The 17024-nt window shown below is 41.8% G+C and overlaps 1 protein-coding gene across 1 annotated transcript in view; it reads right to left on the bottom strand.

Moving 5' to 3' along the window:
- Positions 1-13456, bottom strand: part of prom1a (prominin 1a) — an 84800-nt gene extending 71344 nt beyond the window's left edge. Inside the window, exon 1 of the mRNA XM_071542581.1 lies at positions 13231-13456. Coding sequence (XP_071398682.1) covers positions 13231-13456 — 226 coding nt within the window. The remainder of the gene's footprint in view (positions 1-13230) is intronic.
- Positions 13457-17024: the final 3568 nt, after the last annotated feature.

The raw sequence follows: 17024 nt of genomic DNA, 5'->3' as shown, positions 1-17024 counted from the left end.
TCCCAGCGGGCACCGCCGCGCCCACCAATGAAGCGGAAACAAAGGGACAGAGAATGCATGACTTGCCATCCATTCAGCGGGACAGCGGCGCTTCGCTTCGCCTCGCCCTCGCCTCTCCTGCTTGGCTACCCAGGCCTGACCCAAATATGACGTCCCCGAAGGAGACACGGCTCGAGCGGCACGCTGGAAACTGGCAGCTCTTTTGTTCAACGTAGTCTCACTATTTTTTTTTTTTTTCATCTTTCTTGCTTCTTTAAATAAGCCGATATCTTCTCGGCCCAGTCTTGCTCCAGTGATCTTTTGATTTCCTTCTGTAGCTGCGCTTTCATTCCCTCTGGATTTGCCACATTTCTCACCTGCTCTCTGTCAGATAGCTGGGAACTTAAGCTGATGGTGGCATTATAATATTACCTTGAAACGTCTCAAACGTTCAAGTTATCTTAATGCCATAGCTCTTATCTTCTCTTACTTACGCTGCTAATATGCCAGCCTTTGGTGAAGGAGGCTGTCTTAATGAGATGCATTGCTTGCCTCAGAACAGGGATCCAGAAACTACTTCTTCTATCTATTGATCTACTTCTCCCCCTTTGAAAGAGCGCACTTCAACATTCAGATTTAGCGGTTTAATGAATGGTCATTCACTTCATGGGGAAAAAGCGTTACGCAACACATTCCGTCGGACAATCAGGAGTCTTTCAGCGGCTCTCGTATTCAACAGTTTGTATTGTCTCTTGCTGAAACCGAACCAAAGCCGCGTGAATGAAATTAAGTAGCACCTATAATAAATAGCATTGCATTGATCACTAATGATTTGTCTGTCCTTCAGAAGTAACCGACCACCTCAGAAGTACTGCGCTGACATGATTAATACACAAAAGCTATTTTGGGGATATTTGAATGCAAATGCAACCGTCGCACAGGGGGGTCTGTGTGTCTGCATGACAGCTCATCATGGATTCTCCTTTGCAGGAAAAATATGCTTTTACAGTAGAAATTAACAGCCACAGAAAAGGGAGCAGTAGTGCTGACAAAGTGGGGAAGCAGTGAGGAAGCTAACCAGCATCTGTCACCTAATTTCTTCTGAAGAAAGGGGGTAGATAACCTAAATAAACTAATCTAAACGAGATTACATTTTCAGGCCTTGAAGCTCATGTGCATTTTGCACATGGAAGTTTTATTAAAAGCTATTTGCAAAGCAAATTGTCTTTGTTGGTTTCAACACAGTTGTGGATTAAAATTAATATCAATTGTAAAGCAAATATTAATGTCTTACATTATTGCTGCACTGAATCCCCAGGCAGATTCTTTGGGGATTAACACAGTGAATACATAAGCTGACAGGGGGGAGTAGAGGTAAGAGAGACTGTCCTGTCACTAAAGGTTCACAGGTTTGATCCCTGAAACAGCCAACGTGTCAATCAACAGTTCTGTCAAAGTTTTCTTGAACAAGACAACAAACCCCTTTCCTCTGGGTGAGAGCATCAGCTAAATGTAAAAGCAGCAATTTAAATTGGTTAGAAATGCAGGAACATTTTTACATTTAGCTGATTCCCTTACGCAGAGTGACTGAGTATAGGGGGAGGGGTACAGTGTGTTGCTCAAGGACGCTTCAACAAGCAACAAGACACACAGCTGTTGACAGAAGCACTGTAGCTGCAGCGGGGATCGAACCCATGACCTTTCAGTCGAGGGGCGGTCTCTAATCACTCGGCCTCCCTGCAGCTCCATGTCACTCAGTCGACCTAGATCTGATGATCCAATAAACAATAAAATGTCTTCTCAGCAATAAAACATGTACATGGAGAAGCTCGTAAAACCTAAATGGACTCTAATTGCTCAGTAAAAGAACAATTAATTTAACAGGGACATAATTAAGGATGGGTCATCCCTCTGTTCACCATGCAACTGATTTGCCATTAAAGTGTCAAATAAACCATCCTGTCATATTCTTTTTTTTAAACTTTCATTTATCATTTATCCAGGGAAGCATGATCACTTTCATACATTCATTCATACATACACAGAACGGTAAATACATACTGTAGAACTTGCTCAAGCGCACCTCAATAAGACAACACAGTCACAAAATGTTGTGAAATGAGCACAAACTCTAAAACCCAGATTACTTGTTGTGGACACAAAAAACATTCCTCACCAGGGAAGGATTATGTGGTGAATGCACGAATTGGACGGCCAATTTCACGTTTACATCACGGTTGGTTAACGGTGAAGTAACGTTAAAAAAAGACTAAAGTCAGTGTTAGGTGCTGTGTTCACACATAACGTTTTCTTGTCTGGAAAAAGCGCTGCCTGGAGCGCTGTGTGTGAGGAGAAATAAAAAGTGGATCAACTGACGTTAGCCGAGTAGCTGCTAGCTCACTAACCAGCTGGTTAGCTCTTCTAGCAGACAAACAGTGTTTTGCAACAAACAAAGGCTTACCAGATATTCCAGTACACGTCCAGTATAATCCATACTGCCTGTAAGATCGGTGTCACGGTAACGGAAATTCACTTATTACAACGACCAATTTCTACTTTGACTTTCCTCATATTTGTTGTTGCTATGGGAAACGGCGAGCCTCTGCCTGATCGCGATTGGTTGGCTGAGAAAAAAGCGGTTTACGTCACCCGGCGCTTTTCTGAAAAGTTGAAAATTTCTCAACTTTTGAAAGCGCTCCGCTCTGCCGAAAAAAATGCCAGCTGTAGGGCTGCAATTTATGAGAAAAGGGCGCTGGCAGTTGGGGAAAAAACGCTATGTGTGAATGCAGAATCATTCACTTGTGTGACTTAATTTTCATTCACTTTCCCCGCCTATTGGTAACTAAAGTTCTTGGTTGACAGACTGATTACAGTTTGATTACAGACTTTATGATCTAGATTTAAGTGATACTGAATGATGAACTGTTTTCCCAAAATGGATGTAAAGCTGTAAAGTTTCATATCCTCCTCCACAGCTGTCCTGTCAACCATCTGTAGAAATGGTTGACATGTTAGAAATGTCTTCATCTCTGTCCTTCAAGTGGTCTTGGAATTTGTTAATGTCAGGGGTTTAATTGTGTAATTTATTAAATTGTCTACTGTCCAACAGTTTTGTCAGAGCAGGTTTAAAAATTAAACTAATTACATAAAAAATGGGGGACAGAATCATGTTGGAGTGAAGCTCCTCAGTTACAGCCGGTCGTCTCGCCTGGCTGGCTGGGCCTGCAGAAAACACTAATCCCAGATTTGTGGATCCATTCCAGGAGAAACAACATGTAAAGGCTATTTTGATATCTATTCATGGGCTTGGAGCTGCAGACAGGGAATTACAGTGCTGTACAATATTACTTTTTGTGTTCTGATTATGCAGCTTGATCTGCTCTCACAAAGCTGGGGCGACGGCAGCTACGATGTTAGAGAAGCTGGCGAGTGACGAGAAGGTTGCCGGTTCCAATCCCAGACCAGCTAGACAAGTCTGAGCGGGGAATGAGAAACACACTCCACTCTCAACAACTACCATCCTGGTGCCACCAATTTTGTGGATACGTATCACGATACATGAGTCATGATACGATTGTATCAACAATACGATTGCGATACAATACCTATTGCGATACATTGCAATACTCTACATAATTTACTGAAAATTTAAAAATAGAGCTGAAAAAACCACTTGCTGTGTACCACCTGGGTAGTCTAATACGTACATCACATTATATTGATAACTCAGCGGACAAATTGAGTCAAAACTATTTAATTCAAAGGGATTTGAGGGAAATTTAAGGATATTTTAAATACGTTTAAAACATGAATAATTTTTTTAACGTAGCGATACGAGGGGCTGGAAAATCGTTACAGTATCATGGAAAAAAATACTGCAATACTCAGCTGTATCGATTTTTTTTTTGCACAGCCCTATGGTTAAATAAGAAAAACTTTTACTAAGAATGAAACTTCACTCACAGTAGAAAACGTATTTGCTTGAGTTGGGAACTGAACCTGGGTTGCAGACCTCCACTCTCTTACTTTCTACTATTTCAATCTCAAACTACTGCCTGTTTCTAGTCGTGTCTAATCCGTATAATCCTTTTGTATTGGGGAAATGTATTTCTCTCACTTTTCGTGCACGGAGTGCGTTATTAGCATTTTAAGACATCATGCTTATTTCACGGAATTTCGTGAGACCAGGCTGCCCTGCCATTGCGCAAGGCACTTAATCCCCGTAGGCAACGCCAAAGTGTGAATGTGTGTAACTGTGTGAATATGAAGTAAGACGTTGCTCAGGAGTTTTTGTGTTAAAAAGGTTTACCACCAGAACTTTGCATCATCAGAAATGCGTGCCATGCAATTGTGCATGTGCCACCACACATTTATCACACAATAAAATCCTAAATATGTGTAAAAATGGGCAGAAATATGAAAAAAAATTGCAGTATGTGTGTCACTTCTCTACGCAGGCGCTGGCAAAGGCCTTCCTAGCCGTGTGATGGAGTGACACGTTGCCTCTGGCTGTCAGCTGGCATTACGCTGGAGGCGAGGAAGGCCGTGCCTATTGGTGCCCCGAAGCATCCCGCCGCCACGGGGCATCACACTCACTGCCATGACATGAGTGTGTGTGACAGCGCAGATACACAGCAGAGGAACAGTATACATATATTTCAGTCGTGTGGATGCATCTACACTACAGTAATGCTGGGAAGGGCATGGGCTCTTGCAGACACACATAACTGACTGAGCCATTATATTTCAGCATCTTGCACTCCAGGTATCCAGCCCACATGGTCTTACAAGACACATCCATACATCATGGGGCAGTTTGTGTATAGCAAATATATTCCTAAACAGAATCAGGAATCAAACAAAGTACAAGCACATTTTTCTCAGATTTAAAAAAATGCGCAAGAGAAATGGACGTAATTCGGCGATGTTTAAGTTTTGTGAGACAAATATTTCTGACATACAGTATCTCTGTAGTAATGGATAATATGTTCTTAGTTTACACCAAATATATAACATAGCATTTTTCTTTATAAATAAGGAATAATTTGTCATTAATATTGTGTATCATACTGTCTATCGCAGTAAATTAAGTCTACCAGTCATAGAAAATAAACATATAACTTCACTGGCCTAAGGATATTTATTAGAGGTTTCCCAAGTGAAGATGATTAGATGATGTTTGAGTGATTGGCCAGTCACGCTTTAAAGAATCCTCTCACAATTTAATCACATTTGATCTTATTTAGTAACAGATGGAAGCTGAGAAAAGCATAAAATATTGAGGACATGAAAGCCTTCCCAGCAGCCAGGCATGTTTGTGCTCCAAGCCTCAGGGCTGCTATCCAATCCCACAGAATAATGGGAAATGAGAGACAACGTGACTCTGCTTTCTCTCTGAATTTCAAACTGTTTGGACAACACAAGCTATAATAAACACTAGTTATGTTTCCATCAAACTGTCAAATGAATTTCCAGCAACCTTTTGAAACACTGAGGAATTGGAAAGAGCCTGTCAAGAACTGATTAGTAATGGATTATTAGTTATTATCGCTCTTTCGTGTCAGCTAATGTTGGCCACATTTCATGCTGTCTGAAGACGAAAACAATGAAATGCACTTGGCAATATTGTAATGCACAAACTAATGGGCATATAACCACAGTGGATGCATTATGGGAGTGACACTGTGACACTTTCTCTGCTTTGGCTGCAAACCTTGTTACATCTTTATTCATTCAGCAACTTTGTTTCCATAGTTGTATATCGCTGTATATCGAGTAAAAACTGCTTTGTGATACTGAGGAAATCTAAATTTGCCTTTTCCATTCAGCCTAACTCGATACATTATGATTCTCACAAATATACTTGGATATAAGTGTTTAAAGGGGCCCTATTACAGGAATTCAGTTTTATATACATTATGATCAAACTTAAACCGTGCTTAATGACGACATTGCTACATTTTGATTGTTGAGTGGTTAAATTTAAAGTTGTTGCATTTTCAAAAATCCATTCTTTTTTATGGGGAGTTTCAGACTTACTCCAGTCAACGCATCACAATTGGACTTGGTCCTGATTGGCTCCCCTCACTAAACATTTGCTAAAATACTTCCAGTCAGGCCAGTTTGCAGCATTTGAACTGGAAAGCCTCCACTCAGCAGTTTTACCTCATTTGAGTTAGAGGAGCTGGTGTTGTCTGCCAATCAAAGTCCAGTATTGTGAGGACTTAAGTCTTCAAATTCATTCAATAAACACCTGTTTAATAAAACTACATTCATCTCCAAAACACAGGAACAAAATCATGAAAACTTTATAACATGGGACCTTTAAACAGTAACCTCAGATGCCAGTATTAAGAATGTTCTGGAACTGCCAATGCCATCTGCGACAAGCTGTCAGCAAACTGCTCTCTGCCCATCCAAATGCCCCTTCATCCCTCCCATACCCCCCACCCCCCAGCTGTCAATTCCCCTCACATGCTTTCTGGGTCCACATGCACATTTCAAGCCAGCGTGACCCCATGACCCTCACGCACCCCAAGCATCTGCGCTCCCACCACACACACTGACTGGACACTATCCGATTTTTTATAAAAAGCCAAAATCTGCAAACCCATATACCGATCCAACTGTTGACTTTACCTACACTTAAAGTTGCAGTCATATAAGTTGTTCTTATGCATTGCGTTGCATCACGCCTCAGTGTGCCTCAAGAGACTTCCTGGAAACCTATCAGATCATTTCTGTAACATGGTGATCAGCGCACTTTTTTGGTTTATTTAACTCCATCTGTGTGAATACTGAGGAATTAGGCCCTCGGTGGCTGCAGAGCCAGCAAAACAAGATACCAGTCCATCAATTAATTACACATTTCAGAACGCTCAGTATACGTCATTGGTGCATCTGCTTGTTTTAGATATCATTAACAGAGATATGATTCAAATCTGCCAAACATTATGATTCCAAATTCAAGCCCTTTGGGGTGTCGCAGCAACTAATGGTATTCTCCACAGATGTGAATGCTGCTTTTTGAAGAAATCTCTAATTAGGAACGTGGTTGCGACTGATGCTGGAAAAACGCTGAAAAATAATGTTTCTTGGGGTGCTTTCATTCCTTTTTTGGGATTCTTTATTGATCCCCCAGAGGAAAAAATGAACCGTTTCACTTGCACACCTCCACAGAGAGGTCAAAGTGCAACAGAACAACACTCCTGGATTCAGTGTCTTGCTCAAGGACACTTCAGCAGGGCAGATGCTTGCTGTCATGAGGCTTGAACCCAGGCCTTCCAGATGAAGGACAGGCTCCTTAATCACTTTGCCACCATGCTGCCTAAAACAACAAAAATTCATAACAGTGCCTCCAGCATGTACCAGTCATCCACATGCAGCAGGATTGACCTGTAGAGGCACACTCTGTCGGGGCAACGGGTTCATTATCTATTTTTTCATTCTGCCTTTTTTGGGTGCAGTTAAATCAAACCCTGCAGCGTTGACGCCTTTGGTTGTGTTCGTCTGAGGAGGTGAAAGCACCATAATTAAACTCGAGTGCAAGCCAAACAACCTCCTCCTGGTCTGGTCTCGTCCCACGACCAGAATTAACAAAATGCTGGTAAAATTTGTCTTTGGCAGATAAATTAATGAGGGTCACCCGCCACACCGGCTGGTAAAAATCAGAATGAAATTGCTCATTTTGCTTCAGTTTCCCATTTACAGTTGACAAGCGAACCGTACTTCATGAGAAAAAGTAATGTGGTCATGCAGATCAGCCATTTATTGAACAGAATTTAGTCATTTACTGACATTTCCACTTAAAGCTGTAAAAATGCTAAAAGCCACTGTGTTGTCTAATCCACTAACAGTGATTTATTATGCATGTAATTTGCTATGCAGTTTGTTTAATAGGCTATAATCGTGTTAATTAAGGCTATTTCCAGCAAACTAATAGCAAAAAGTCATCATCATTCAAAGATGTATGGGTGTAAACAACAGTTGGCTTCATTATTGTGATTCAGTTCAAATGAACTGCTCCACTGGGAAGCAGTGTCTGAAATTAACTTTTTGGCTCACCTGCCAAGGGCTGGTAAACTAAAAAAATTACATTCCAAGAATATTTTCTACCAGCCAAAATATTCAATATACATTTTTCATAGAAATGTATCACCTTTCCTGTTTGCAATACTATTTCATGTGTAGAATCAGGTTGCTGTGTGAAACATTCAATAAAGAGATAAGAACAGATTTGGAAGTTTTACTTTATACCCTGCTCTTTTTGGTGGCTTCACACCTGCTATATGTCACCACATGGGAATACTGCCAAGTCTTAACCAAAGTTAGGCTACTTAACCATCCAGGCAGCAGAGAAACAAGGGAAAGTTTGCAGAAGTTTAGACGCTACGGTGTTCAGCAGGGACAAAGTTAGAGAACAGGCACAGACCAAACAGTGTGTATAACCGAGGAATTCAAATGTCATCATCTCAAAAAGTTACGACCGTCAGACGCCCGTTATTCATTTATCTGCCAAAGACAAATTGTACCAGCATTTGGCGCTACAGGTGAGAAAATGATGAATCGTCATTTAACTGTAAACTCATGTCTTGACTAGGATTCTTCCTTACATCATAAAAGACTTATAGCCAAAATGTCAGCTAGTTTGTGGTTCCACTAAATCTCTGATGCACATCACGCAGTGCTTCTATCTCTTCTTTGTCCTTGGGTAGACTCTTTTGAAGTGTTCCACTTCACATCCTTTGAAGTCTATGTGTCGTTCGGTGAGCGTCTGAGTCTCTTTATTTCTGAGAGCTGGGCAGAAACACACTGGACTCCCTCTTGATGGGAACTGGGAATGTTAAAACCGCCAAATATGGGTCACATCCTATAACCTGAGCTAGTACAGTGTAAATGGTGAGCGCGGTTGAATCTAAACTTTCAAAGAGTCAGAGTTGGGGGTCAATTCATGAAGGAACTCATCGATTCCAATTCAACTGAGGAACTGGAGTTGGAATTTGAAAAAAGTATGGGAAACAGAACTCAAATTGAACTGGACTTTCAGCAGGTTGATTTTAATTCAATTAAATTCTGTGAAATTCCATGTTTTGTTGTTTTTTCATATCTGAGATTAGTGTTATATATTATCAATACTGAATATCATAAAATGTTAAACGGACCTTTCAGGTGGTATTTGATGCATAATATGTAATCGTAATACATACAGTACGTTACGATTGAATGTATTTGATTTGTTTAACTGTATTTTATTGGAATCATATTGTTTGATTTATAATGTTTAGCGAGTCAAGACAAACTCTCTTAGAAGTGAAATTTCATGGAATTAAATTCAGTTTCCCGTCATTCCAATTCAATCCCAGTTCTGTCTCCTTAGAGCCGGGTGCGATTCCATATTCCAACTCCAGGAACTGAACTGGGACTTACCATGCATTCTCAATTCAGTTCATGAATGGCCCAGACCCTGCAAAGCGTCCCACCTCCAGCACAGTATTCATTCGGAGTGTAAGAAGTGACGGCATGCTGTAGTTGCCTCCAAACTCTGTTTTAGCTCACACTTCAAATCACGCTGGTGCAGTCAGACATATGTAGGGCAGTGAGGTGAACCAAAATACACTGGCCATGATGGCTGCCGCTGGGTTTCCCTGGCAACCGTTACTTGGCTTGAACGAATGCCAGCTTTTCACCCGTCCACTGTATCAACATTCAACGTGGGCGTGGTTTCTCCAGGAGAGGGATTGAAGATACTAATGAGAAAACACGGAGGCCTTTCCAACAGGGATCTGCATGATTGTGGCTGGCATCCTCTCCCCCAGCCGCGCGCTCCCACAGGCATCAAATGGCACCGTGGAAACCGCAGAAGGAGCTGTAAAGCACATCTACTCTCAAATGACGGCTTTCTTACACCCGGATCGATTAAAATACTTGCACAAATGGGTTGGAAAGGCATACGATCGCAGAAATATGATGTAAAATGTGCTGTTTTCATTGATTAGGGCAGCAGGGGTAAAACAAACCCATCCTGTAGCCGAAGGTCACTGGTTTATCTATTCCTGTAACAGCCGATGTGTGTCCATCCACAGCCAAGTGTCACTCAGTGTAAGTCTCTCTCTGGAGAGGAACGTCAGGCGAAATGCCTCGACATGCAAAATGCAAAACTCTCCGGTTTAATGGGAAATGCTGGAATGTATGTGGTGCTGAGGATACTGTACGTCAGACTGTGTATTGGCATGTTGCAGTGGTGTGTGGGGAGAGTGTGTGTGTAGGTGTGAGAGGAGAAGAAGGGGGGTAGGGTAGGGGGGTGATAACAGCTTCTCCAGGCTGCCACGCCGCGGAGAAAAGCCGTTAAAAAAAAATGTTAGAGAGAATATGTCACTGTTGGTTTGCTTGTGTGGGCGTCAGTGACAGACATTTGTTGCTTCTTTGCTAATAACACCTCCCACACGCTCGGAGCCAGAGTGCCGCACGACCGGTCTGATACGGAGAGTAACGTGTCAGTCGACCGTATCGAACAGTCGTGAGATTATAAAGACGTGTGTACAATGCAAAATGTCATGCAGTGATTGTGGGAGAAGTGATGATGGAGCGCTGCTAATTACACTGCAAAAAAATGTTCAATCTTAATGAGTCGTTGCAAGGGTTAGACGGATATATCATCATTTGTCGAGTATTGGATATGGACCAGTCATGTCATCCACTGCTGATACGATGAAGGTTCCTCCCTCATATTTTTTGTAACTAAAATAGTAGCAAGTTATCGCAGATTTTGAATACACAGCGTGGGTCAACCTGTCTTAAAGAGCTGCCAACTAAAATAATTTCAATTAGTATTGGTTTCAGTGGAGAGTTTTAGTGTCCCATGATGGTCTAAATGCTGTTTCAGAGGCTTTGCCGCCCTGACAAGAAAAAAAAAATCTGAGGGAAACACTGCATACTGGTAATTTTTTGGCATGAAAATGGAAAAATGTTGAACATCAGCGCAAAATATTATATATATCAGTGGCTTCAAAACAAAAACAGTGCTGTCAGTATTGGCCTTCATAAAGTTGAACCCTAGTTATTTACATTTATATTCAGGTTTGGAGTGTAATTTTTCCTCACAGAAGTGAAAAACAATTCCCATGTGAGTAAGATACTTTTCCAGTGAAATTGGTTCAGCCATTTTCTCAGATGAAGTGGCATTAATCTGAAACAGGTGGACTGGTCCACTTTATTAGAGATAAGAGCACCTGAGTTGAGAAAATTCTTGAATAAAGAGTTGCACTGGAAATAAGTGAAGCGATCACATCCCAGTGGCAGACGGATCTGTTTTGAGAATATTCAGATTTAGAGACTGACTACAAGATGAACAGCACTTGTTAAGAAGGATTTTTTTTTTTGCAGTGTTGCAAAAAACTGCTTCAGGACTCAGTGATTCATGCTGTAAATGTCTGCTGGAAGTAGGCTAACGCTGTGGCTTACCACAGGCTAAAGGGAAGAGACACCCACATCCACCCACCCTATACACTATCCCACTCTGACATCTGCACCACCTCAAGTCAGAAACCACTGGAGTGAAAAATATTTGCAGAATTTTTCCCCACTTATAGATTTTAATGTAACTCCAAGTTCTGTTTTTCAGCACACTGCACTGTGCAGAGGGGATTCCTGTGGCGTGTTGTTATAGAAATCACAAGCTCTGCAAGTCCCAAAGGCTTGCTGCAAACCAGCCTGTCTCCGCTCATCACAACAAGCTGACAGATCACTGGATTTATCATGCTAAACCTCCATGCACGCATGTTATTGTCTCTCTTAATAGGCAGATGGCCTGAGCTTGCGCTGTCTAAATTCTGATTAACGGGGAAGCATGGGGAACTGGATGAACCCAAAAATAATAATGAAACCCCCGGGGCTTAATAAACAAAGGAATGACAAACTGTTAACAGTCATGCAAGAGGAGGCAATTCATTTCCTTTGGGTTGTGTTCAAGGGTTTTGCTGCTGCGCTACTGTGTACGAACGAAGCGCTTCCACATGATTTCCCATTCCATCTTGAATCATTTGGTAGGTGCACCCATGAATGAACTCATAAACTTCACTGAGCAGCGGTCTGCTCCATAGCGTTAGGCCAGGAGCCCTCGAGTAGCCTACTGGTGACAAACTGGAAAATAAAAGCCCATGCAGCAACATATGGCGCTGGAGTTTATGGGATTACCCAATTAACAAGGTGACTCAGAGAGCTGCTAATCTGCAAAATGTTCCGATTGACTATGGACATACACACAGTGACGCATGGAGGAGACCACAACTTATGAGCATCCACGACCCACTTAAACACACACACCTCATGTCTATATGGTTAAGCAGTCAACTCTAATTGCATTAAATGTATAACGGTGCGCCTGGCTGTGTAGTGTAATGTAATGTAAGGGTGCCGGGAAGCTCCATCCACTGATCCGATGTCCAGCCACATTCCCACTGAAGCAAAACGCTTTTTGTGGCTCGACTGACCCAAAGTGACCGGCCAGTGGCCACATGATGCTGTCAGCAACGGGGCCATTAATTGTAATTATTCTGACACAATGTGCGCCGCAGGCACAAACACAATACCTTCAAGTGCGCTGTCAGCTCCGGGCGCAAATCAAAACGCGCGCGGATGGAGGAACTTGACGCACAGTGCAAATCCCCGGTACTACTGCGGAGAGCGGAACAGGTTTTCACGCAATGAGACGGAAAACAACACAGTCATACAGCCCAATCAATTAAAAAAGGCAGGTCTGGTGTTGATTCTGAATCATTTAAGAGAGATCATTTAAACATCTCTGCATTTAGGTTCGTGCTTGGTACAGTTAATGACAAGTGCAACTATTTGAAGGTGGAGGATCTTCATGAAATCAAATAAGACAGCTCTGAAAGTCCTTCAGCAATCCAATAAAAACATACAATTGAACAGGATACAATTGATTTGGCATCAGTGATATTAAGCAACCCTTGCGAGTCCTATTGGTCAGTCCAGCGTGATTGAGTCATTTAGGATTCAATGAGAAGTCCTACAGCATGTATGGTAATGTCTTTATATCAGTTAAATAGAACAATAATGATGCAATTAGACAAACAGGACCACGACTGATTGGTTGGTTCCATATTGATTATTTCCAGTTGTATTCTTTTGCATTTTGGAACCAGTCTCACTGCGAATCCCTGCTGGATTCCTTGAGGATTTTATTCATATTTTATTAGTAGGAGTGCAGAGAGAGTGAGTGAGGACGCTTACCTTGTGGGAAAGGGTTGGGTTGCACGACATATAGAAACGCGTGCACCATGTGGAACAGAATCCCTATCGGTCCCGGTTCGTAATGGGCCAGGGTCTCATAAACTCCCGCAGGCACATAACCGAAATCCAACTTTCCCGGGGGTGGGTGTCTCCGGGACTCCGTTTCTTGCTGGAGTTCGCCGGACGCCAGTCCCCAAAGCAGCAGGAGGACTCCGGTCTTCCACATCGTGCCCAAACAAAACCGTGCGCCCCGGCCGGTCAACACAACGGGGGAGTACAAGCTGGAAGATGACTGCCTAGACTCTTATCTCCCTCACCGAAGGGGAAAGGGAAATAAAAGGGGAAGGGACGAGAATAAATTTAAAAAAAAGTGTCCAAATGGATGGACGGCAGCTTTTTAAGTCCTGCTGCCCGCGTGAACACTCGTTATGATCATCGTTTCCCGCGGTCTGTGGCTCCTGATGGACGCAAACCGGGTGCTTTCCCCCCGTCTCCGGTCCTCCGTGTCTTCAGCCTCTCCGAGATGAGAGCTTCTGTCGCTTCCACTCCAGCATCTGTGCGCACGGAGCGAGCGTGAATGCGCGCCGCCGGGAGCGAGCGTGAATGCGCGCAGCCGTCGCATCTATCTACTACACCGGGGAAATAGTTTGGTCCAGAGGGAAGCGCTCCTCCTGCCGGGAAGAGGAGGATGAAGATCCTGCAACAGAAGAGTTGCAGTTCAAAACGCTCCACATGCAGAAAAAAAATCTTCTATATTTTATTATTCAATACCTAGGCTATAGAGAATACAGTTTGCAGAGGTGCTATCATTTTTCAGGGATGTAGGCCTAATGTCAGTTAACACACTTTTAGACTGACATAAATCTTTATGAGGTAAATATATCATCAAACTGATTCAACCTATGTGAAGATTTAACTTTAACTTTATGAAGACATGGTGTTATAAGGGGAGAAAAAGCATAAATGAATGCTTTGATTTGTGCTTTAGACTATCTTATGGTTGTTTGCCTTATGACTGGAGGTTACAGTTTACCCACTTTTTATTTATCACAACATCGGGGTAATTAGTTAGCCAAAAACTTAAGTTAGGCTATATCCTTTAAAAAAACAACTATTATATTTTAATTTTGTGCAAGCCATCATTTTGTAAGAAACAATGTCACTTTTTTTTTTTTTCTTCAAATAGCCTACTGAATATCTCATCTCATTTTGGAATGAAACTACTTAATTATGCAGTGAGTAGACATTTTAACACTAAGAAAACAGCCCAACTCCATGTTAAAATGCCTGGCTTACTGTTTGAACACTGCAGACTAGTCACCTTATACTGTACTGTTAAAAGCAGTAAGTGTAACAACATAGTTTTCTACTGTAATTCCAGAAACAACTGTTCCACAGCTAGCTCTGGATCTTTCCTGGTAACAGGTGCACTCTGTCTTCCTGACCCTTGACCCCTCTTCCACCCAGAGGGCAGATAGAGGATACCTGAGGCACAGCCCACCGGGCCGTTGTGATTGGTGGAGCAGCGGTCAGGTGGGCTTTGCTTCTGTCTCTGTGCACAATGAGGTCCTTGTTGGCTCCGGCCCTGAAGACAGGGGAGTTCCTGTTTGGAAACCTTTGATCACTGATTCTGAGCAGCTTTCTTCACCCATCACACACACACTCATTAGACCTGCAATGGGGCAGATGGGAGTTTTAGTCATAGAGACATTTCTCAGAGGCAAAGATGCTCTAGAGGCACAAATAATCTGATTGGTTGAGTTAAACCTCAATGAGCGGAACCAAAGAAACAGTTTTCGGAGCACGATTAAGCTAACTGGAAAACTTGACTGGCTTAACCTGACTTTGGTCAAAATTAGAGCTGCAACGATTAATCGATTAGTTGTCAACTATTAAATTAATTGCCAACTATTTTGATAATCGATTAATCGGTTTTAGTAATTTTTTAAGAAAAATAAGTCAAAATTCTCTGATTCCAGCTATTTAAATGTGAATAGGCTATTTTCTGGTTTCTTTACTCCTCTATGACAGTAAACTGAATATCTTTGGGTTGTGGACAAAACAAGACATTTGAGGACGTCATCTTGGGCTTTAAAACACTGATCAACATTTTTCACCATTTTCTGACATTTTATAGACCAAACAACTAATCGATTAATCGGGAAAATAATCGACAGATTAATCGACAATGAAAATAATCGTTAGTTGCAGCCCTAGTCAAAATATAAATAAAAATAGAAATGGCAATTACTTCATTCATGATGTTGGAAGGTCAGCAGCTAGCTAACTAGCTTACCAAGATAGCTATGTGAATAGTTTGAACTTGGAAGGTCAGCTAGGCTAACTAGCTAACCTATGGATGCATTTTGTTGTAGCAAGAGCGCTAGGCTTCATAATTTTAGTTTCCCCCTCTCTTACCTTGTCTTTTCCACTGGGCTTCAGTCTACTTCCAGAAAAATGGTGGTTCTCTGGCCCCGCCCACTGAGGTTTAACTCAACCAATGAGCAGAGTCTTCCTCTTCCTTACAATAACACAATGGCATGTCTACTCTTTGCCCTCTAAATTAATGTTTGTGTTTATTGTTCCTTCCTTTCTACAGAAAATCTCCTCCTTAATATTCCAAGAACGCAAACCACGATTCATGGCGAAGCGGCTTTTTGTGTATATGGTCCTAGACTCTGGAACAGTCTCCCATCTGAATTCAGAACAGCCACTTCAACTGAAAGTTTTAAATGTTTAATTAAAACACATCTGTTTAATGGTGCTTTTAGCTAGTGCAACCACCTCGCCTTTTCGCTTCCTGTAAAGGCTTCTATCAATTTTTCTTGATAGTTTTTTTGCCCCCACTCACTGTCTTAAATTCTTTTATAACTTTTAATAAAATTTATTACTTTTATGTGTGCATTTTATGTAAAGCACATTGCATCACATTTCAAATGTACAAAATGTGCTATATACAGTAAATAAAGTTTGATTAGATTTTTTGATTTGAATCAAAGACATTGTATTTAAAAGGATCATTGATTCAAGATTTTCAGCATTATGGCTATTTATATTTATTCAGTTTCCCTGGCTTGTCAGTTCGGCCTATGCACTTTAGCGTTATACTGCCGTCTTCCTCCTTTTGTTGTCATGTGGTTTCTGTCATCTATTTCAACTGTCTTCTTGTCATCTTGTTATCTTTTTGGAGTGATATCTTCTTTGTAAGACCCTCGTTTATCTCACCTACACAAACCTTTTCCCTTTTATCTTACTGTGCCTCATCATGTGCAAACCGATTACCAGCAGAATCGTCATCATATCACCTTCAAAGCCTGGACTATTGGATTGTCTCCAGGTAAGAGTACTACTATAGGCCTTCTTCAAGACAACTTCCAGGAAGCTGACAGAGGTGAAGCAGCTCTCAGTCTTCAGCAGTAAGGAGCTTAGAGCCCCCTAAGACAGTCGGCTGCAGCTTTACTCTACCTGACCTCACCTCCTTACCTAACAGATATGTCCTGCAGGGGAGGTAAACCTCAGCTTACTGACCGAAACCAAACAAAGCCCTTTTCTGTTATCAGAGTCAGCGCTGTAAACATGTAATCTAGATGCTTTCAGAAGCTGGGAATCTAGGTATGCTACACATTTCCCATTGTTAAAATTCCATTGTTTTCCCAGACTTTTTTTGAAGATTTCCATTGGTGTTCCATTGGTTGAAGACCCATAGCACTAGCTGCTATGGGTCTTCAACTGCAGAATTTTTTTTTGGTGCATCAGGACTGAACAATATTTTCCATACTTTTTCAGACTTTTTG

The sequence above is a fragment of the Centroberyx affinis genome, unplaced genomic scaffold (assembly GCF_046629955.1).
Source record: "Centroberyx affinis isolate AG114_WGS23_722 - 3 ecotype Tasmania unplaced genomic scaffold, CSIRO-AGI_Caff_v1 ptg004126l_1, whole genome shotgun sequence".
NCBI classification, from domain to species: Eukaryota; Metazoa; Chordata; class Actinopteri; order Beryciformes; family Berycidae; genus Centroberyx; species Centroberyx affinis.
This window is presented reverse-complemented; position numbering and strand designations above follow the sequence as displayed.